The sequence below is a fragment of the Mastigoproctus giganteus genome, chromosome 13 (genome assembly GCF_048544385.1).
Source record: "Mastigoproctus giganteus isolate SK-2022 chromosome 13, ASM4854438v1, whole genome shotgun sequence".
Lineage (NCBI taxonomy): Eukaryota > Metazoa > Arthropoda > Arachnida > Uropygi > Thelyphonidae > Mastigoproctus > Mastigoproctus giganteus.
In genome coordinates, this window is record NC_143587.1 from 160,304,794 (window position 1) to 160,328,209 (window position 23,416).

Sequence of the window (23,416 nt, forward strand, 5' to 3'; positions counted from 1 at the left end):
TCTGTTCCACGGAAAATAATGGAGTCACTGGTTAAGGAGGTGATACAGAATCACCTACACAGCAGTAAGAGTATAGACACAGCATGGGTTTGTAAAGGAGAAGTCTGTCTGACCAATTTGATTGGATACTACGAGGTAGTCACAAAGGAACTGGATGCAAAAAATAATTTTGATATCATATACTTGGATCTTAGAAAGGCTTTTGATACTGTTGCACATGAAAGACTGCTGCACAAATTGGAGAGGTGTGGCATTAAAGGCAAGTTACTGCAATGGAAAAAGGGATGGTTGAGTGGGAGACAGCAGAGTGGTAATAAATGGACACTGATCTATGTGGACTAATTTTATTAGCAGAGTCCCGTAGGGTTCGGCACTGGGCCCATTGTTGTTTTTTGTATTTATCAATGATATCGATGAAGGTATATCAGGTATTATGTCCAGGTTTGCAGATGATACAAAGATTAGCCGGGTTGTTAATGACAGTAAAGATAGTATGCTATTGCGACAGGATCTAGAAAAGTTAGGCAGGTGGGCTGAGAAGTGGCAACTGAAGTTTTACATTGGCAAATGCAAAGTACTCAATATGGGTAGCAGTAACCCAAGAGAAATGTACCAACTGTATGGCATTACACAACCCGGGAAGTGGAGAATGAAAAAGAATTAGGGGTAATTGTGCAGTCAGATATGAAGTTCTCTGAGCAGTGCACCCAGGCAGCAGAGCAGGCCATGGAGTTTTGTCAATGATATATAGGAATTTGCTAGCAGAGAAATGAGGAGATTCCAAATTACCAAGACTCTGACAGGGAATATCGGAACGGACATATGCACAAGTATCACCTTTGAGGCGAAAGGAATCATACAACAAAAAATTTTGGCAACTGAGATGAGCAGCGGTTAAATCAACCGATAACTGAGATTCTGTCAGAAAAAGTACATGGAGTTTGGCAGACTGCAAGTGGAAATGGACATCGTTGAGATTAGAACTGAGACCACGTATATTAGTGAAAAAGGACCAGGAAGTGTTTGGGGGGTTTAGATCTTTTTGCAGATAAGCTTACTCTATTAGTTTGACAATTCATGGTGTATTCAATAATAAGAAAAGTGTGAGGGACATGCTGTATGAAGTAATAAAATTTTTGGATAGGGTAAGAATATACCAAAGCATACACATGGTAAGAATATACCCAAATCCTTGACATAATGTGACCTATAATAAAGGTACTTAGGATATACCGGGAGCGTAACTGCCCAGCCCTTTAGTAAGGGATTCTGGTATAACTACAAGAGGTTAAAGGATTGTATATAATAGACCAAAAACTGGATTATAATAATAAAGAAATATAGAATAACATTTGTAGATAGTAATAAGGAAATAAAAAAAATAACTATTACCAAATGTAGGAATATTAAAATAAAATTTAAAGTTATTTCATTTCAACTGGTCTTGTTACCTGTCATTCTAAATTTGAGAACCAACTATTTATTTTCATTGCATATTACTTGAATAAAGTTCAAATTTATAGTGTACTATTAACGATAAATTCAGTCAATTAGTTTGTATTAAAGTTACATAAAATTCAGGGGGCACTTCTTTCTTTGGTTTTATAAATTAATAATTATTTCTTTAATGTATTTAGTTCATCTTGCAGTTACCTGAACTGAGAGGGTGCTGTTGTCGCTTTTTGTTTTATAATAGAGTAATTATACTCTAATATATTTAATTCTTTATTCATTCATTCTCAAAAAATTCATTCTTTTATACTTAGTGCAGAATAGGGTGGTAAGCTGCAAATTCCCATTTATTCTTTTTGTTGTAACTAGTTACATTTAATTGAACAGTTCGGTAAGGATGGTTGCCTATTCATTATTATATCAGATAGGATGAATTATTTTAATTATTATAATATTCTTACAAAAGGCGATTTTACTTAAATATTCCTACATTTGGTAACAGTTATTTCTTTTATTTCCATATTTCCTATTTACTATCTACAAATGTTATTCTATATTTCTTTATTATTATAATCCAGTTTTTGGTCTATTATATACAATCCTTTAAACTCCTTGTAGTTAAACCAGATCCCTTACTAAACGGTCTGGTAGTTATGCTCTAGGTATATCCTAAGTACCATTATAAAAAGCTATTTTCTTTGATCTTCACTTTTTACTTTCTAATTTACTTTCTAACCCTAAATTTTATACCTCAAGATCTATTAGAGTAAATCGAGGGAAACTGAGATACTATTACTATATTTATCCCTACTCCTTTCTCCTTATGTTAGCATGAGCTTTCTTTTGCATATGTATAAAATGAATAAAAAACACCACAACTGAAGTGAAAAGTATGGTTGGCACTCTTTTTTTCTGTATTATTTGTTTCAAAGCTATCTGTTATCTTGCCTGTTTGCTGTTAAATTTAAAGTTTAGCACTGAATGCCTTTATGTTTATAATTTGGATCTAGTTAAACAGGCAGATAACAATCAGAAACAGACAGCCTTGCTAATTATTGGTGGGATATATTGAATGTTGTTGGTCATAGAAAAATTGCCATTCAATGTATCCGATTATCAATAATTAGCTACATAATCATTATTTTATGCTATTTTATATTTTAATTATTTTATTGCTGATTATATGTTTGTTTATAGGGTATAGCAGCAATGTAAACCAACACAGGCTATATTAGTCTTTATGGGTTCTTTTGGCCTTATGGCCCGCTTAGGACTTTTATGCCAATGTTTTAATACTCCTTGAGAGTACCTATATAGTACCAATGATACTCCTACAGTAGTAATTATATTACAGACTGATGTAATGTTTAATCTACAATTGATGGCATTTATCTGATCTGATAATAGATTTTACATCTATTCTTATATTTCATAATAGATTAAATAGAAATACATAGCGGACTGCCGAGTTTTAACTAGTCTACCAGGATCCTACCTATAACTTCCCATCTTCTTTACTAGCTTTCTTAAATTATATCACCGTTATTAATAAATATTGTCTTAAACAGACTAATAGTATGTGTCATGTATTTTTACCTATATTTAGCCTTAGTTGGGCTACTGTTTTTTATACCCTTTTAGATTTTATTATGATAATTAACATTATGAGCTATTACACTACAAATAATAATAAGATACTACGTCGGTCACTTAGGATAAACTGTACTGCAGATTCCACTGAAGCTCAAGGGTGGTCCAATAAGTAGTCAAACTAGCCATTCAGCATTCAATGCTTTAGGTCCTCAGGAAGACTATAATATTGAGAATGGCCAAATTACAGATATAATGTTTAATCCAGATTCTGAAACTAGACTATCGCTGAATTCTACAGAGCAAAAAATGCACGATAAACATAGTTTTTTAAAATTTAAAACCTGTGGAAATCAGCTTTTTTTGTCCCGCAATGCACCCAAAACGTTACACAGTAAATGTAATTCTGCCATGATAGTGGTGTTGTATACCTTATCAATTGCAATGAATGTGAAGCGAAATGTGCAGGACAAACTAGTGGTGAATTACATATTAGAATAAATGTATATAGATCTCATATAAAAAGATATTGAACTGTGGCATTTTCAGGTTCACAGCTTCAATAATATCTCCATTACTATATTAGCAATGGAAAGTAATATTTTTAAAAGACTGGAAATAGAAAATTTGAACGTATTAAGACTTAAATCACTTTATCCTTATTGACTCAACAATAAATTCAAAATGACACTACTATACTAACAATATACAGGACCACTGTGTCTATAAAATTTTCCAAATGGTAAGAAGTCTACCAACCAAACACAAAAGAGTAAGAAATACCAATAACAAAACATGCACAGCTAATAATTTGGATAGTTTTTCAGATTTGTAAAAATCACAGGACAGACCTATCACATGTTAAGTATATTCATGACATTATTTTTGGCATGAAGCATAGTAAGCTTAGAGCCTTATTGAAAATAAGGCTTACATATAGGTATAATAACATACACTTAAACCAATTACTGAATGATATCTTCAAATTTAAATTAGGTAACATGTCTAAGGTCACCAAGGAATATCTCATTTTTAAATTCCAAAACTTAATATTGGATAATATTCTAATGGACCAAATTATCAACAAATTTAAACATGCCCTACCAATTACTAACTCCAATATCAGTAGCCGCTTTAGTTATAATAACCCTATAGGACTAACAATATGCAATTACAAGCAGGTGGCTTGCAACCTAGTGAAAAGTGATATCGAGGCAGAATGTTTTTGCCATCTGCCTCAATATCAAACTTACGTGGATAAGTATCATAAACACATCATTACCGAGGACTTGAGTATCATTTCTCACACAGAATTAAGCAACCTGTTATCTTATGGATTCAAATTTAGGCCTAGTACAAAAAAATAGATTAACCTAACAAATACAAAACAAATACACATACCTAATACAATTTTGCTTAAAACTGGCATACAAACATAAAACAGCATTAGAAGCTTTCCACATATGGATTATTCTCACCTCTGAAGCTATAGTGAAACATACAGGCTTTATGCTAAACAAAACACAACCTACTAAGATCTTTGATATGTCTACAATCAAACAGCAATTAAAGGATTTGCAAACTAAATTCATAATAACTATAGACAAAGCAGTCAACAATTATAGCATTATATATAAAAAATTCTATACTTCCACATTATTAAATGAGCTCAATAATAATACTCCTTACAAAATTGTAACACCTAATACTAATACCATCATTAAGAAATTACTGACCATGAACAAAAGGTTAATATTAAATAATCCAAACACCAATTTCCTTGTGTATATTGGATACCAAAGTTCCAAAAATCCCCAATAGGATTCAGATTTATCACATCATGTAGGAACTATGCCAAGCTCCTACATAAAAAACTGGAATCTCTACTCAACATAATATTAAGTAATAAAAGTTTATCCAGAATTATTCTAAATAACACCCCAATCTTAGAATGTTTAAATAACAACCCCAATACTAGTGTTTCCCATAACAACTTAAAATTCGTATTTAGTAATTATTATAAGGAGTACCAAAACATTACATGCCAACAGGATTATTGGGACTGTATAATTAACTTATGTTTATTTAATAGCTACATATTTAATGGCAACAGTATATATATATAAGCAACATATAGGTATAACAATGGAGGCCTGCAGCTCTTGCTTAGTTTCTAACCTTTATTTGCATCATTTTGAAAGAAACTTAAAAGTTTGATACTCTACTGTTACATAGATGATCAAATAGTAATAAATGAACCTAACTTTCTTAAAGATACAGCTAAGAACTACCCACCTGAATTAGAACTAGAATGCACCAATAAGCATAGTACCAGTACAGCTACCTATCTAGATATATAAATTTACATAGAAGATCAAATATTATACCTAAAATATATGCCAAGCACAAAGAATTTAGTTTTAAATCCATTAGCCTAATACTTGGCATTCTAATATTTCAAAGACAAGTCACAGGAATATCATTGTTTCACAAAGCTTTAGATTGATAAAAATATGTAATAATGCTAACAATATTATAGGATCGCTTATTAATAATGGATTTCCAGCTAATTTTATCGCAAAATATCTTTACAAAGTCATTTTTATTGCTATTAATAAATGGCATAATAATATACATCCAAGTTATATCATAGCTAAAGTAAGTTCTAAATAAGTATTTCTATGTTACTAGCTCTCAACATTCCCTATAATCTTTTCCTTCTGGTTCACAAAGTTTGATATTACAATTCTATGATAGCTATTTAAAATCACATTAGTTATTTTGAGGACTTATGTATATAGTAGGTACTGCCTTGAGAGCATGTCACATATAGCACTAATGCTCATTGAAAAAGTTGTACTTATATTTGTTCTTAAGGTAGTAATCAATTTCATCTTTCATCCTAATTTCAATTAGGTTAAAAGGAATTTCATTTCTATTTTGTAAAATATTTTTAAAGTTATTTCATTTCAACTGGTCTTGTTACCTATCATTCTAAATTTGAGAACCAACTAATTTTCATTGCATATTACTTGAATAAAGTTCAAATTTATAGTGTACTATTAACTATAAAATCAGTCAATTAGTTTGTATTAAAGTTACATGAAATTCAGGGGGCACTTCTTTCTTTGGTTTTATAAATTAATAATTATTTCTTAATTTATTTAGTTCATCTTGCAGTTACCTGAACTGAGAGGGTGCTGTTGTCCCTATTTGTTTTTTAATAGAGTAATTATACTCTAATATAATTAATTCTTTATTCATTCTTTTATACTTAGTGCAGAATAGGGTGGTAAGCTGCAAATTCCTATTTATTCTTTTTGTTGTAACTGGTTACATTTAATTGAACAGTTCTGTAAGGATGGTTGCCTATTCATTATTATATCAGATAGGATGAATTATTATAATATTCTTACAAAAGGCAATTTTATTTAAATATTCCTACATTTGGTAATAGTTATTTCTTTTATTTACATATTTCCTAATTACTATCTACAAATGTTATTCTATATTTCTTTATTATTATAATCCAGTTTTTAGCCTATTATATACAATCCTTTAACCCCTTGTAGTTAAACCAGATCCCTTACTAAAGGGTCGGGTAGTTATGCTCCAGGTATATCCTAAGTACCATTACAAAAAGCTATTTTCTTTGCTTTTCACTTTTTACTTTCTAATTTACTTTCTAACCCTAAATTTTATACGTCAAGATTTATTAGAGTAAATCAAGGGAAACTGAGGTGCTAATGCTATACTTATCCTTACCTCCTTATGTTAGCATAAGCTTTCTTTTGCGCATGTATAAAATAAATAAAAATCACCATAACTGAAGTGAAAATTATGGTTGGCACTCTTTTTCTGTATTATTTGTTTCAAAGCTATCTGTTGGACTAGCTGTTATCTTGCTTATTTGTTGTTAAATTTAATGTTTAGCATAGATTGCCTTTATGTTTATAATTTGAACCTAGTTAAACAGGCAGATAATAATCAGAAAGAGATAGCCTTGCTAATTATTGGTGGGATATACTGAATGGTGTTAGTCCTAGAAAAATTGCCATTCAATGTATCCGATTATCAATAATTAGCTACATAATCATTATTTTATGCTATTTTATATTTTCATTATTTTATTGCTAATTATATAGTTTATTTATACAGTATAGCAATGTAAACCAACACAGGCTATATTAGTCTTTATAGGTTCTTTTGGCTTTATGACCTGCTTAGTACTCTTATGCCAATGTTTTAGTACTCTTTGAGTACCTATATACTGTAGTACCAATTATACTCCTATAGGAGTAATTAGATTACAGACTGATGTAATGTTTAATCTACAATTGATCTGATCTGATATACATTTTACATCTATTATCTGATCTGATATACATTTTACATCTATTCTTATATTTCATAATAGATTAAATATATATAAACACACATACACAGGTGATTCAGGAGGAATAGTAAATATTTTGGGAGGTTATTGTGAATAAAAAAGTTCGTATAAACATGTCTCCAATTCTCAATGTATATGGAGATACAGCTGTTTGAAACTGGCATGCACAAAGCCATTATGAGGTATTAACTTATTGCTGCACTTATTGACTTTTTGTATGATACAAAACACAAATAATTGACAAATATTTTACAGTTCACAATAAATGTTCGAAAATCCAACCGCCAACCTCAAAAACACTTAGCAACTCTTGTGGTAATATGACATGTTCTTCTGAGATTATCTTTCCATTCCTTTATGAGGGCAGCAGTATCCAAAATGCGAAAGAGCAATTCCTTTTCTTTGCATACTGAGTAATTCCTTTTCTTTTCATTCTTCCCCACAAACAAAAATCTAAAGGAGTGAGGACTGGAGACCTTGGTGGCCAATGAATGGGACCCACTGCAGCCGATCCATCGTTCAGGGAAAGTTCAATTTAGATATTGTATCACCAGATGGGTATAATGTGCAGGAGCTCCGACATGCTGAAAGTACATATCAATCCTTTTAGCCAAGGGAACATCCTCCAATAGTAGTGAAAGTTCGTTTTGCAGAAAGTCTAGGTAAATGCACCACCCTGCAAGACAATTTTGTAATACACAGGAGGCCCAATCAACTGATTGTCGATGATACTGCACCACATGTTTACAGAGAAGTGATGTTGAAAATTTGTTTCTACAGTGGTATGTGCATTTTCGTCTGACCACCTATGAGAGTTATGGATATCGTTGATACCATCATGGGTGAATGTAGCTTCATTGCTGAACAGTATTAATCGGTGATTAGCATTTACCCACTGACAAAATTCCAATAGCTGGGCGTCATCTCTTGGTTGAAGGTTTTGTACCCACTGTATGTGAAATGGATACAAGCCGTGCTGTAAAATATTTGTCAATTATTTGTGTTTTGTATCATACAAAAAGTCAATAAATACAGCAATAAGTTAATACCTCATAATGGCTTTGTGCATGCCAGTTTCAAACAGCTGTATTTCCATATCCATTGAGAATTGGAGATATGTTTATATGAACTTTTTTATTCACAATAACCTACCAAAATATTTACTATTCATCCTGAATCACCTTCACCATACTCTTGTGTGTGGAACATCGACAGCATAGAAATTTTTCGTGTGCTAATAGTAGGACTATGTTCTACTGACTGAAAAATGTGTTCTATTTCATCCACATTTTTTTCATTTGCACGTTCAGCAGAAATATAAGCGCTGGGAATTGTGCCAGTCTCGCGTAGTTTGGTGTAAACACTCTTGAATCCAATATTCTGCAGTTAGGAAACCGTCAATGGTATTCTCTACAAGCAGCAGAAGCAATTCCACCAGAAAAACTGTAGACAAACACCACATCGGCATATTCAGCATGTGTGAAGATGTACTGCATTCTTAACAAAGCTTCTAACACCAAACAGCATCAGGATATAACTGCTTCTTTTGGAAACATGTTTATACGAATTTTTTTACTCACAATAATCGATACTATAACCTCCCAAAATATTTACTATTCCTCCTTCATCTCCTGAATCACCCTGTATATACAATAAAAGTCCGAAAATCTGGATGCCAGAAATCCAAACCACCCGAGAATCCGGATGTTTTGAAAACTCACAAACTTTTTAAATTTAGCGGACTTTTGTGTATCTGTGCATGTGCATGAGCACCACAGATGCCTAACGACAACAAGCGAGCTCGCGGTTGCCTGTTTGAAACAAGCAATCAAATTGCAATGCTATAATTTTTTTCCTACTCTTTCTAATTACCATATATAGCATACTTATTTACAAGCCCATAATAAATGCTCCTAAAACAGATAAAGTTCATGGTGTGAGGAGAAAGAACACATTGAAATTGAGTGACAAACTTGAAATAATTAAGAAACTAGAAAGTGGTGTCAGCAATTCTGTTCTAATGGAAACATACATCAAAAAGTCTACAATTTACGATATCAAAAAGGCAAAGAATAAAATTCTAGAATTCACAGTCTCATATGAGCCATACAATAAATTTACTGAGAGAAAAAGTTTACATCGGCCAAAATAAGAGAATCTCGATAGAGTGTTGTACAAATGGTTTTTGTTAAAACGATTGGAAGGTATGGCAATTTCTGGGCTGATGCTTATTGCCAAAGCAAGGTCTTTTAAGGAGCAAATAAACATTGAATCAGAGTGCACATTTAGTGATGGATGGCTTAGGAATTTCAAAACTCATCATAGCACTAGACAGTTAGATATTGCTGGAGAAAGACAGTCGGCTGACAAGCAGACAGTCAGCTGACAGACAAGCAGCAACAGAATATAGTGCAACATTTGAAAAAATTATCTGACTATGACCTTACAGCAGATCAAATTTATAATGCTGATGAAACAGCGGTTTATTGGAAGTGTTTGCCCACAAAAATTTGGCTGGAAACCAAGAATGAAATGCAACAGGATTTAAGCTTAATAATGAAAGAGTAACTGTTCTTATGTGTGCTAATGCTTCAGGTCAGCATAAAATTAAGCTTTTGGTGATTTGCAAATTTCAGCACCCATGGCCCTATAAAGGAATTGTGCACTTACCCATGATCTATAAAGCCCAAAAGAATGCTTGGATGGACAAAGATATATTTTGCGATTGGTTTGTTCATGATTTTGTTCCATCAGTTTGTCAGAACTTGAAATTGGGGAAGCCTGCACATACAAAGTGCCTGCTACTTCTTGACAACTGTAGGACCCATCCACATGAATCAAAATTAGTCTGATTGCGAGAATATTTTTGCATGCTACTTGTCACCGAATGTAACACCATTAATTCAACCCATGGATCAAGGAGTCATTAGGAACTTTAAATGTCACTATAAAAATTATTTTATGACTAAAATGATGCATAACAATGTCAACCCTTCAGAATTTCAATGCAGTTTTATGATCAAATATGCATCATTTTAACTTGTAACTGCATGGAATGCAGTCAAGTCTGTAACTTTTAAGAGCATGGTGAAAGTTATGGCCAAATGTGATGTTTGCAGATCTACAATCTGATCGAAACAAAGATTTTGAAGGATTTAACGTAAAGCTGAAGGAATCTTGAAGTGAAAGAACTGATGGAAACAAATTATGTACAGAAGACAACCGTCTAAGCAAACTTAATGCTGATGGCATAGAAGAGTGGATACGCATTGATGATGTTGAAGTTGCAGAAACTTTCACTGATCAAGAAATGATTCAAAGCATTATAACTCCTGATAACATAGAAGAGAATTATTCAGAAGAATCTGGTGAAGAAAATGACAAAGTTGAAGAAGAAAAGATATCTCGGGCTACTACAGAAAAGTCCATTGAAACGGTTATTAAATTTATGGAACAGAACCATAGCTTCAGTCTTCAAGACGTTATGCATGCACACCTGGTGCATAATAATTTTATCACAAAGAAATTACAAAGTCAAACAAGATGATATAGTATTTATCATCTTGTATGAACATATTTAAAGAAAGAAATAGAAGTGTAAAGCAGTGCAGCAGATGGAGTAGAAGCTGCAAGTGTTCCAAGCAGTGCAACAGAAATCGCGGAAAAGAACGAATAAATATTTGTTTGTTTTTCGAACTTTATATTTTATATGAAAATGTTTCGTTAATAAACTAAAAAAAAATAATAAATTTAATAAAATATGTACCTTCTGCTTTTATTTATATACTGTATTTTTCTTTTACAGTGTTCATTTTTAAACATGATTTCAAGCATTACATGCTCTTTTTTTTTTTTTGTGGTAAAAATTTGTTTACATCTTTGTCAGGTTTTGACTTTATTTTTCTTTAAAACTGTTCGTTTCGATAAACAAAGCATGCTTTATTTGCTAATGAATAAACTGTCAAAATTTACCTGGTCATCTCTTCTTTATTCCAACTTAAATTTGAATTTTAAAAGTACTGCCTGAGAATTCGGATCGACACAGTCCCTGAGCAGTCCAGATTTTCAGACTTTTACTGTGTGCGTGCGCATATGAATGAATATTATAAACTAATACTTTATGTTTATATGTTATGTTTCTAACACTTTTTCTTTCCATTTTTTTTCAAGCAAAATTAACAAAGGCTCAAAAGCTAAGTTAATACCTGTTTTTAAAAGGACAATATTTTTAAAATCAAATATTTTTTAATTAAAAATAAAAGTAATAATTATACAACCTATTACTAACAGGTCAAAAAACCACATATTCTAAACCAAAAAAAATAAATAATAAAAAAATTTTTTTTGTTATCTATATATAAGGAAATGCACAATTTTGCTACAAATCTGGGTGCAATTACTGCTACATAACAATAATCAGTGGAATTAAATATAGTAGAATCCTGGGTTATCACGAACAAATGGGAGTTATCACAATTAGGCAGATCAAATAATGAAAGAAAGCAAATCTATTTGCATCAACCAAAAAAAAAAAAATCCCTAAGGCAATCACCATTTGTGCATTTCTAAAAATTAACAATCTAGTTCTGCATGAACAGACAGACTCTCTACTTCAACTACCTTGGGAAGAAACTTATCCCAGTGACAACACACTGCATAAAGATGATAATATCTAATCATCTGCTTGTGTAATTTTATATTTTGTCATCTTGTTCATTATTGTTTTTACCTGCCAACATGAAAATACTTCCCTCATTCATTCTGGTTATTCTTTTAAGGGCTTTATATAACTCTACTTAGAGAATAGACACCCCGGAGGTGTCTACTCTAGAAAATGATCCTGAGACCTAATTTACAATATTTCAAATGAGGTTGCACATCACTTTATGAAGCAGAACAATAACATTCTAACTTTGCCGTAAAAGTCCTACTGATCGCTGATAGTAAACCCTGAGCATTTCTATTTGTCTGCTTACACTACGAGGAAAACCTCTATCTGCTTGTATCGTAAAACCTAAATCTTTCTCATTCTGAGCCTGTTTGTCTCTGGACAAGAAACATTTAGAAATCTGTCTCAGCTTTCAGGAGCTTTTAGACAATATGCGTAACTGATCTAAGTAAGTCAATTCCGAAGCAATATGGCCTGGTCCAGATTGTTTACCATCCAATAAACTTCTAAATCACCAGAAAACTTTGACAGCTTTTCCTATATACTCTCATCACTATCAATGAGGAAAATCAGAAATAAGAGGGAACCCCCAACACTGAACTCTGAGGGGACCCTCTCACTACATTTTTGTTCACTAAAACTGCCCATGTTTTAGAGTGAACAAAATTCTGGATGCTGCTGTTGTGTTTTCACTTTTCATTCAAGATAGTCCCCCATAGGTTGTCTATAGACTTTAAATCTGGTGACCTGGCTAACCAATTTAAAGGGCTAATCCCTTGTGTCCCTCATACCAGTTTAAAACAGTAGAGGCCCTATGAACTGGGCAGTTGCCATTCCTGGAATACAAAAGTATCAAAATCATGAGGGTTCCTCAAAGTCCAGAAATGCCATGACTTGATCATCCAGAACATTTGTATAGCCAGCCTGATTCACCCTGGTTGGTATTTCAAGTAGGGGGTCCACTTCGCAATAGTTAAAACATCCTCAAAGCATCAGTGATCCACAACCAGTTTGTATGAAATGACTCATTATTGCTCTCCAGTGAATGTGGTGACTGACATCATTAGAGTATTGTCAAAATTTGGATTCGTCATATCACAGCTTTCCAGTCATCAACATATGGTTTTTTTTTTTTTTTTTTTTTTTTTTTTTTAGGTGGAGCCTATTCCAGATATCCATGTTATGCAATTCTCTTCATAGTGCTCTCTCAAAAATTGGCTGAGATCCTCGATTAACTTCTTGCAGCAATTCTTGTCTTATTTGAAATTATTCTTCATTTACTAGATGCAATAGTCCATCACAAATTGCAATATTTAGCACAGACTTTCAACCACAGTTTTACCACTAGTTTCTGGTTGATTGGGATTACCTATTCCTTGAAAACTTTTATTATTGTTCTTTTTTTTCAACTTGAATTGGACTTTCATTCTCTTAAATAAATCTGAAGATAGAAATGGGATTAACATGATAACATTCCATGTAAAAGCAACAGGTTAGGAATTATACATAAATAAATATAAATATAACAAAAACTACTGTGCAAATCATATGATCAAATTAACGTTGACACAGTATCTTATACAGATTATAAATTTGTAAAGTAGAATTTGGGTGATCGAAGGTTATTCCTTCTCTAACAAAGTTGGCAATTTAAAGAAAAGATTACCTTTTTGTTTTAGACTTTTCTTTTCAGGATCTCTTCTCTTTTCATTTAATCTATCTTGGTGAAGAGGAAGTGGCTGCGTTGTTATTATAATCGTCTGTTGTTTCACTGAGTGTTGAGTAAAATCTTTTACCTGATTTAAGTGAGGCTGCTGTTCTTTTTCTACCTCATCTAAAAAAAAATACCAATGGATGATTCCCAATTACTGAACACAAGAGTCTACTCAATAAATAAAAATATTTAGATTATAAGCATAAAAAGGATGGAGAATTAGCAATATCCATAACAATTCATATCCAGTGCTCATGTAAAACATTTCCCCCAAGCCAACCCCATATATAGCATCTGAACAAAATGTAATATCACAATATGACTCATACTGAAGGTGACAAATTTCCAAAATGACAACTGTACACATGAGTGGACAGTTAGTCCACGTGAAACACTATCAAAAATATGATTTTGAACTGATGGATTTGGGTTTTAGTGGCACATCATAAAGATGAGAGAGAGAGAGAGAGAGAGAGAGAGAGATTGAGTTGACATGAACTCCATGGATTGAGATAACAAGTTAAAATGTGTAATTGTAACAAAAGATAAAAATGGTAAATAATGGAAAACAAGTTTAATGATTTTAATTAACTGAAAAAAGGCTGACAGTTAATTTCACATAAAATCTAACTGAGTGTACAGGGCTCAGTCAGATAACTAAAAACTTATAAAATATAAACAGCACCATTGATAAAATGGGAGAACCAGGACAAAATATGATAGAGAGTTAGATCACACACAGAGGGTATCAGCCCTCGGCAATAGGGAACATGTGAGATGACTATGCCCTGTGCAGAGGCAAGAATGAACAACTTCCTCCCTACATTTTCCATGCAAACTAGACTGCCAAAGTTTAGACTGCAGGCTTAATCTGACAGAGTCTGTTTGTTATATGTCCACGCCATGACTATTGCAACTGGAATTCTAAAGTGGTACATATTACCTGCCTATAGTCTGTAGAGGGGATTAGCAGGCTGTAGCTATTCTGAGGTTGTGCTGATCATTACCCGTGATTCCAATGTATCTTGGGATCCAGCAGAAACAGATATCAAATAAACATTCAGGAAGTGAATATACTTAGTACTGAACTGGGACAAGACTACATGAGAATTATAATTCATTGCTAATAGGGTCTGTAAAGCATCTGTACAGACCATACACCCCAATGATTGAGTGTTTTAATATGGTTCAAAAGAAACTCTTTGGTGCAAATGCTATAGTTGTGGAGAATCTTCTCAGATACAGTGCTATCTGGGAAGATTGACTTCAACAGGGTCTGGAGTGGATCCATTAGGGAAGATGGGAAAGAACTCAAGTGGTTGGCACAGTATGCAGCACAGGGTTGCAAATAGATGGAAGGTGTTGTGGTGACACCTTCCCCCATTATTAAAGAAATTATAGAGAGAGAGAGAGAGAGAGAGAGAGAGAGAGAGAGAGAGAGAGAGAGAGAGAGAGAGAGAGAGAGAGAGAGAGAGAGAGAGAGAGAGAGAATCTTTATTGCAACCAATGTAGATAAATATAGTTAAGGTTGCAACTGTCCCATCACAGCCAAAAGGCTCACATCAGAATTAAATACAGGAAACCCTTGATTAGTGCGGTTAATGAATTCTTGAAATATACCGCACATATTAAAACCGCACTAATCAAACTTAAGAAACAATGGGAATAATTATAATGAATCCTTGAAAATTATGAAATTGTAAAAATATATTTTTTCTTACTCAATACGTACCTATAATGCACTGCATAGTTCTTAAATTATTAAGGAATAAATTTAAAAAAAGATAGTATGATTTAAATTTTATTTTTTGCAAAAAAAACTTATCTAACTTCAATTGAACAGTGGTAGCTTTCTTCCTTTCCTCCATGATTTTGCGATAACAATCAATTTGCTTATCTAACCCTCAACGAACGTTCATGCTTCTCTCTGCATCTGGATCAATCTCTAGTATGAGTTCTTTTGCTTTTTAAAGTGTATTAAATAGTTCAAGTTTTTTGAATGAAATTTCTTTGGGAGCAAATTGCTTTTCTTCTGCTTCATTTTCGTCTTCTTCCTCGTATGCATGTTGATGCTCAATTTCAAGAAGATCGTCGTTACTTAAGTCTTTTGAATGCGATTCCAATAATTCTCTAACGTTTTCTGAATCTACTTCCTCAAAGCCGAGGTCTTTTCCAATTGTAGTAATTTCATTAATAACTTTGTTGACAGGATTAATGAAACTGCAAAAATCATTTGCGCATTCAGGCAAAAGATTCTGCCAGACAGTTCTCATGCAGCTGTTTGTCATTTCTTCCCACGATTTGTGTATGTTCTCAACTGCTTCTTTAATATCATAATATTAAAGAAGTTTAATATTAATAATAAAAGAATAAAAGAATATGAGTTACCAGAACAAATTTCAATTTCAGAGTGGTATGGGGTGCTGCTGCTGTCGAGCATTTTGGAGTCGATTCCCATTCATTTAAGTTAGAAGACCCTGGTGAGTGCGTATCACGTATTTGCCGCTTTAGGCGCCGTTGTGAGTTGCCAAGCACCGCAAGAAAAAAACAGCGCACTAATCAAATTTGATAACGCATATATTAAGGAGATAGTATCAAAAAAATTTTGTGCACTAATTAAAACCGCATTAATCAAGGGTTTCCTGTAATTACATACACACGATATAAAAGTAAAAAATTAAAAATGTAATGTGTTATCATGATTCCTCATATATACATACAGGGAGGAGCACGAGCTTGCTCTTACTGACTTCTGGAATTCGAGCCAGTTGGTAAGACTTCTTTCCTGTAGGTTTTATTGGTGCAAAACGTATCAACATCTAGGTGCTGTATGTCCATTGGCATTTGATTTGAGAGGAAACAATCTGAGATACAAAGTCTCTGATGCTTTGAGTAGAGCATCAGGGTTCATCAAAGTTCTGGCTTGGGTATTCACCAGTAACAGAAATTCCAAATTGAAATTTGGTCTGTGGCTACCAGTGGCTCTATTTCAATAATATCAGGTAGTCACTTCATTCCCATTGAAGTAGCTAGGATTTTAGTTCTGTTCTGTGGTAGGAGAAAAGCTTTTTGGTTAGCCCATTTAAGGAGACAGAATTCTGCAGCAAGGATTGTGGCATAGAGGAGCGAAGTATAAATTACTGTTCTAAAATATTTTCTAATTATTTGGAGATCCTTGACATAGATTAAGTGTTATTTAGCTGTCCACTAAAGAGATTGCTCTGGATGAAAGTGTGTCCACAAGCATAAAATCAGAGTTCTGGGTCAAATACTAGACCCAAATCTTCATGGATAGGAGTGGCTGATATTACAATTCTATCAAGTTTTGGGGATATTACTGTTGGGGTTGGTTTGAGGGGAAAAAAACCATTAGTTTTGTTTTTTTGTGAACTGAATGAGAGTCCATACTGTTTGAGGCATATGGCAATGTTGATAAGACTGTTATTAATACATACTATGGCCTCAAGATTATTGTTGAGACCAATAGATTTTAGAAATTTTATACCATTTACATGCAAAATGATGATTTTTCTCATTGTCATGGACAATAGGTGCAATGATGGCTGTAAATACGGATTTGGAGGAAATTCTCACAGACTGGAGATGTGCGACCTGTTAGTTTAACTTTTGTTTAGGGGAAAATAATAGTCACTGGTTAAAAAGTAAAGCATGATCATCTAGACAAGACTTCAGTTATAGCTCGAACACAGCATGGTTTTGTTAAGGGGAAATCTTATCTGACCAATTTGATTGGATACTACGATGTGGTCACGAAGGAACTGGAGGGAAAAAATAATTTTGATATCATATACTTGGATTTCAGGAAAACTTTTGGTACTGTTCCACATAAAAGACTGCTATACAAATTGGGACAGTGTGGCATTAAGAGCAAGTTGTTGCTATGGATAAAGGGATGGTTGAGTGGGAGAAGACAGAGTGGTAATCAATGGACGTTGCTCTTCATGGAATAATGTTATTAGTGGCCCAGGGTTCGATGTTAGGCCCATTGTTGTTTTCTATAATTATCAATGATACTGATGAAGGCGTATCAGGCTTAATGTCCAAGTTTTCAGATGCTACAAAGGTTCGCAAGGTGATTAATGGCAGTAATGACGGTATGCTGCTGCAACAAGATCTAGAAAAGTTAGGCAGATGGGTTCATAAATGGCAATTGAATTTTAACATTGACAAATGCAAAGTACTACATATGAGTAGCAGTTGTTGTTATTTGGTTTTAAGGAGCATTAGCAACTAGGGCCATATTGCTCCGGGATATGCGTGGTCATTCCCTGACCTTTCCGCATCCTCCGTATTTGGTGGTCACGGGCTTGAACCCCGGTTTAATCAAGAAGCATGTGCTATGCACTGCTGCTCCTTCCCACCTGGCTACGGAGGCATGAGTAGCAGTAAACCCCAGAACCAACTGTGTGGTACTACACTCAGGGTAATAAAAGATCTGAGGTTTTGAGCAGTACAGACAGGTTGCCAGGACAGCTCAAGGGGTTTTGTCAATGATATACAGGAATTTTGCTAGCAGGGATAAGGAGCTGATTATCTCATTGTATAAGGTAATGGTCAAGGCCACATTGTGAGTACCTCATACATGTCTGGAGGCCTCATTTTGGGAAGGATGTAGAGCTGCTATAACGAGTACAGAGAAGGGCAACGAGATTAGTGAGGGGAACAAAGGAATGCTATTACTCAGAAAGAGCTTCAGTTCTGCAAATTGCAGCATCTGGGACTACGCACCTGCGAGGTGATTTAATTGAGGTGGTTAAGGCTTTGAATGGATTGAGCAATCTCGGTACTGGTGGGATTCTTTCTCTTGCCCAGACCTCGGCACATGAGGACGCATAAATTCAAACTGAGGAAGGACAGTTGATGAATAGATGTGCAGAAGTTTGCTTTAGCGAACAAGTGGGTGATTGCTAGAAAAACTTCCATCTGTTGGTGTGGAAGTTAATAGCTCAAATAAATTCCAGAAGAACTAGACAAACTATTGGAGGGAATGCACTATTGGGTGAAATGGAAAGTTTTTTTTTTTTTTTTGCTAACACTTTATAAGCTTGCTTTCTTGCACCATCTACTATGCACAATGCTAATAACAAGCTAGATATGACTCTTCCTTGTGGAATACCAGTAGAGGTTGCATTCTTGTGCAATTGTCCATAGGTATCAATCTGTCACTGTCATGGAGGAGTGATTTTTTTTTTTTTTTTTGTTAGTTGTTGGCGCATCGGCTTCTGTGGCCATAATGCACCTCCCAAAGTTTTTGCATTTGTACTCTCATCCAAGCCCGAAGTGGGATTTGAACATGCTACCTACGCTTTGAACAAAGCTGACTGGAGCCTGTTTAAAGAATCACTCATCAATGGGATATTGCACTTACAAACCGAGAATGTGCAAGTTCAGCATCCAGACTCCCATCAGCGCAAGGTCACGGACATAATTACGATCGCTGCAAATACAGCAATAAAACGGAAAAATCCAATCCCTGGGGCAGTCCCCTGGTGGTCAGGGGAGCGTCAGGCCCTCAGACGTGAAGTAAACCAAAAGAGGCGTGCATTCCAACGAGCCAGGCGATCCTGGCCTCCTGCAGAAATTGAATACCTCCGGCAGGAGTACAGAGAAACTTGAAACGCCTACAACGCGATGATCAGGCAGCGTAAAAGACTGTCCTGGGAGCACCTGGTATCAACAGTTGCTAACTCTGACCCCTGGGGTGTCGTGTTCAAAGTAACAACAAACAAACTGCCAAGAGGAGAAGTTATTCGCTCCACAATCACCCCACAAGGCCACATGACCTCCACCTGGCAGCATTCAATTTCAAACATACTTGATTACTCTTTCAAACAGCCACCAGATGACAACTCACCAGAACAACAGCAGCTTTGCCTCGACAATAACAACTATAACTCAACACTCGTGGAAGAGCCTTTCAACGTCGAGGATCTCTCTATGGCCGTTGGGAGACTGAGAAATAACAAGTCACCAGGCCTGGACATGCTTGAGCCCGAAATAATTAAAAAAGTTGCTGAATTCGCTCCAGAAACCCTGCTAAACCTCTTCAACCATTGCCTGCTAAAGGGATGGTTCCCAACTGATTGGAAAACTGCGTCCATTCGGCTCATACTCAAAAATCCAACTAAACCGCATGATCGCCCTGACTCGTACAGGCCTATTGCTCTCCTTTCTGTGCTGAGTAAGGTTTTTGAGCAGCTCCTTAGACGGAGACTGGAAAACCACTACAGTACTGCACAGCTACCAGCACGAAATCAATTTGGATTCAAACCGGGCATGTCTACGGTCGATGCGCTGGAGACCATTACAAATGCTGCCAGGAACTGCACCCAGAAGTACCTCCTTGTCATCTCGATCGACTTTGCTGGGGCATTCGACACCTTATGGTGGCCTAGCGTCCTCGGACGGCTGAGACGCGCTGAGCTCCCAGGAAATCTCTACAACTGCATTGCCAGCTATCTCAGTGACAGGAGCATTGTGGTTCAGGCTCCCTTCTCCAGTATGAATCGTCGTGTCCACCGAGGTTGCCCTCAGGGCTCTGTCCTGGGCCCCCTTTTCTGGAACTCTGTACTCGACGAGCTTCTCAGTACTGACTTAGGCGATGTCCAGACCTTGGCATATGCTGATGATCTCTCCCTGATCCTGGCAGGGGACTCCAGGGCTCAACTTGAAGTATCTGCCAACAGAGCCCTTACCACCCTGCAATCGTGGGTCCGGAAAAACCATCTGACCATCTCATCCACAAAAACCCAATCCATTCTCCTGAAGGGCTATCTTGATCCGCGGAGGCCGCCTCAAATCAAGATACATGGCACAACCATCAAGCTTGTTACTCAGCTGAAACTCCTTGGAATTATCATCGACAGCAAACTAACATTTCTCCCACATCTCAACTATCTACAGAAGAAAATTAGAAATTATATTGCACTGGTTGCCAGGGTGACCCGCCAAGATTGGGGGCTCAAAAAACGCACTCTAGCTTTACTGTATAAAGCCATATTCATACCAGCTATCACCTACGGTTCTGGCATATGGTTCAACAAAGCCTCCACTGTGGTAGGACGAAGAAAGCTGAACATAATTCAACGGCCAATTCTCCTTACAATAACCAGAGCATGTTGCACCTCCAGCACGCACGCCCTACAGGTCCTCGCCGGTGTACTGCCCCTAGACCTTGAGGTGGCCCATGTGGGGATGCTGTATCAGCTCAGCAGAGGAAAGTCTACCACCTTTATTGATTTTACCACGGATCCTGCTAACACCTATTCCAGTGAAAAAAGCAGACTCCTAACCTACTTACAACAGACCTGGCAAGCCAGATGGTCTGAATCCACCAAAGGGGCCATCACCCGCAAATTTATACCAGACATATGCAAAGTATATCCCAAATCACCATCCTGGTTCTCCCCAGGCCTTCTAACCACATACCTCTTAACAGGGCATGGTGCCTTTCGCAGTAAACTGAACCTTCTTGGACTTTCCGACAGCCCCCTTTGCACCTGTGGTGCCCAGGAAACCTGGGATCACTTGATGCATGACTGCCTACTATATGATGACCTCAGATCTTCTCTCATCACACAAATTCATTTCATCCCTAGAGATCAGGAGCAACATCTCCTGGAAGACCACCATACCTACACAGCCTTTTCGAACTTTGCTCAGAGCCTGTTCACGAGGCGGAAAACCCTACCACAACCACAGAATCAAACCCAACCAGACAATGAAACGGTCTAATCAGCCATGTGTAAAGACCACTACTTGCTTCAGCATACTGCAATCCCCGTGAAGCCTTTCAACCTGCACAATAATTGTGCCTTTACAATGCAGTCTCAACATCACCTTCATCTACCATGACTGCCGCTCCGGCTTCGCCTCAAACCAAGTTGACTCACCACTGAAATGACTCCACTATCTGGACGGGACTTCTTTGTCCCAGGATTGACACTACTCGGATTTGATCCTCTTTGATTGACTCTACCAAATATATCTTCATGCAGCTCACTACTGAAATGACTTCACCACCTGGACGGGACCTGTCTGTCCCAGGACTGCACTACTCGAATCTTACCTTCTCGGACTGGACTCTGCCAATTATGACTTCACGCAGCATTGCTGCCAATGCCACGTGGCGATCCTGAACCCGTGCTCCCTTGCACGGCCCTGTTTCTCCCCTGTCCTGGCCGGGAGGAGGTGAAGGTCCCCTTGTCTCCTCCCCGCCACCCCCTCTTTCGTTCTGGTGTGGCATGGGCCTGCCTCACTGATTTTGGGGTCATCTACTCTATCGACCCTATACTTCTGTCTCTCACCCCCCAGCCTTTAGTCTCCCCTCCCACTCTAGCTTTCCAACTAGCGTTCATCCCATGTCAAAATTATCCTAGCCCTACACCCAAAATTCTAAATTCCACACTGTATAACTTAAAACTCCTTGCCCTGACCTGACCCAACCTCTAGCGCACCCCCCACTTTTTTTTTTTTTTTTTTTTGGTCCTAGCCACTGAAATCCCAGGAAATTAGGTGGCAGGACCTGCCAGAGTACTTATTTAAAAATACTGGTGTACCTGGCTTGCCTCCACGGGGCTAAGTGTGGGCAACGTTGGGCCTCAGTAGGGGTCCAGCGGCTAAATAGCCAGATGAACAACGGTACACGACACTACATCCAACAATATCCATACACTTTTAAATCTCTGGCCTTTACAGTGTTCTGTAACACGTGACAATGTAGACTACACGGAGATGGGGGTAACCCCTGGTGCCGTTAGACCCTAAACACACTTTACACTTTTACACTTACCTTTGGGTTGCCAGGCAGGCATTTTACCCACCCGGCTGGCTAGCCAGCTGGAGGAGTGATGCTATGAACCAGAGGAATATTAGCTTAGATTAGATAGTGGGCTTCAAATAAGCAGAGAAGTGCTGACACAGTGATGGCATCAAAGACATGATGCTAGATGAACAAGCCAGGGTGTAAGTTCTCTTCGTGCCATCAATAGTGTCTACAATGAAGTTAGGATCTCAGAGTAGCTCAGGGACATGAATACCAAAGGAGGAGTTGGCAGTCAGTTGAGTGTTATAAAGATTTTCCCAGTGTGGCTCAGAAATGGATTTCCAAAACTCTGCTGGCAAGGATTTTACTTTAAAGGTATACTGTAGCAAACACTTGCTTTCAATAAAGTGAAAGAGGCATTTAGCTGATTGAACATGTGAACTCTGGACAGAAGATGTTTAGAATGCTCTAAGTAGTAATGTGGGTAGAGACTTGGTCTAGCCATCATAGTATGGTGGTTCATTCTCAGTTGCTGGATGAGATGGCACATAGGAAGTTTACACCTTTCATACACAATGTTTGCAGTTGATGAATGAAAATTTAACTTCTTATTAAATACAAGTTCCAGGAATTTTTCCTCAGGTGCTACTAGAATCATATTTTTTGTCTGGGCTTTAGTTGGATGGTTTCATTTATGAAACGTACACAGATGGTCTTCAGAGTTCAGAACTTGATACTCATAGTCACTACCCAGGAGATGAAGTGGTCAGTGGCTTACAGAAATTGTCTTTCAATGACATTCATGTTGCA

At 36.3% G+C, this 23,416-nt stretch overlaps 1 protein-coding gene across 1 annotated transcript in view; it reads right to left on the reverse strand.

Annotated features, from left to right (window-relative positions):
- The window catches only part of LOC150076552 (uncharacterized), a 382,951-nt gene that overhangs the window by 138,769 nt on the left and 220,766 nt on the right, over positions 1-23,416 (reverse strand). Inside the window, exon 10 of the mRNA XM_090387042.1 lies at positions 13,774-13,941. Within this exon, the coding sequence (XP_090243168.1) occupies positions 13,774-13,941 (168 nt within the window). The remainder of the gene's footprint in view (positions 1-13,773; positions 13,942-23,416) is intronic.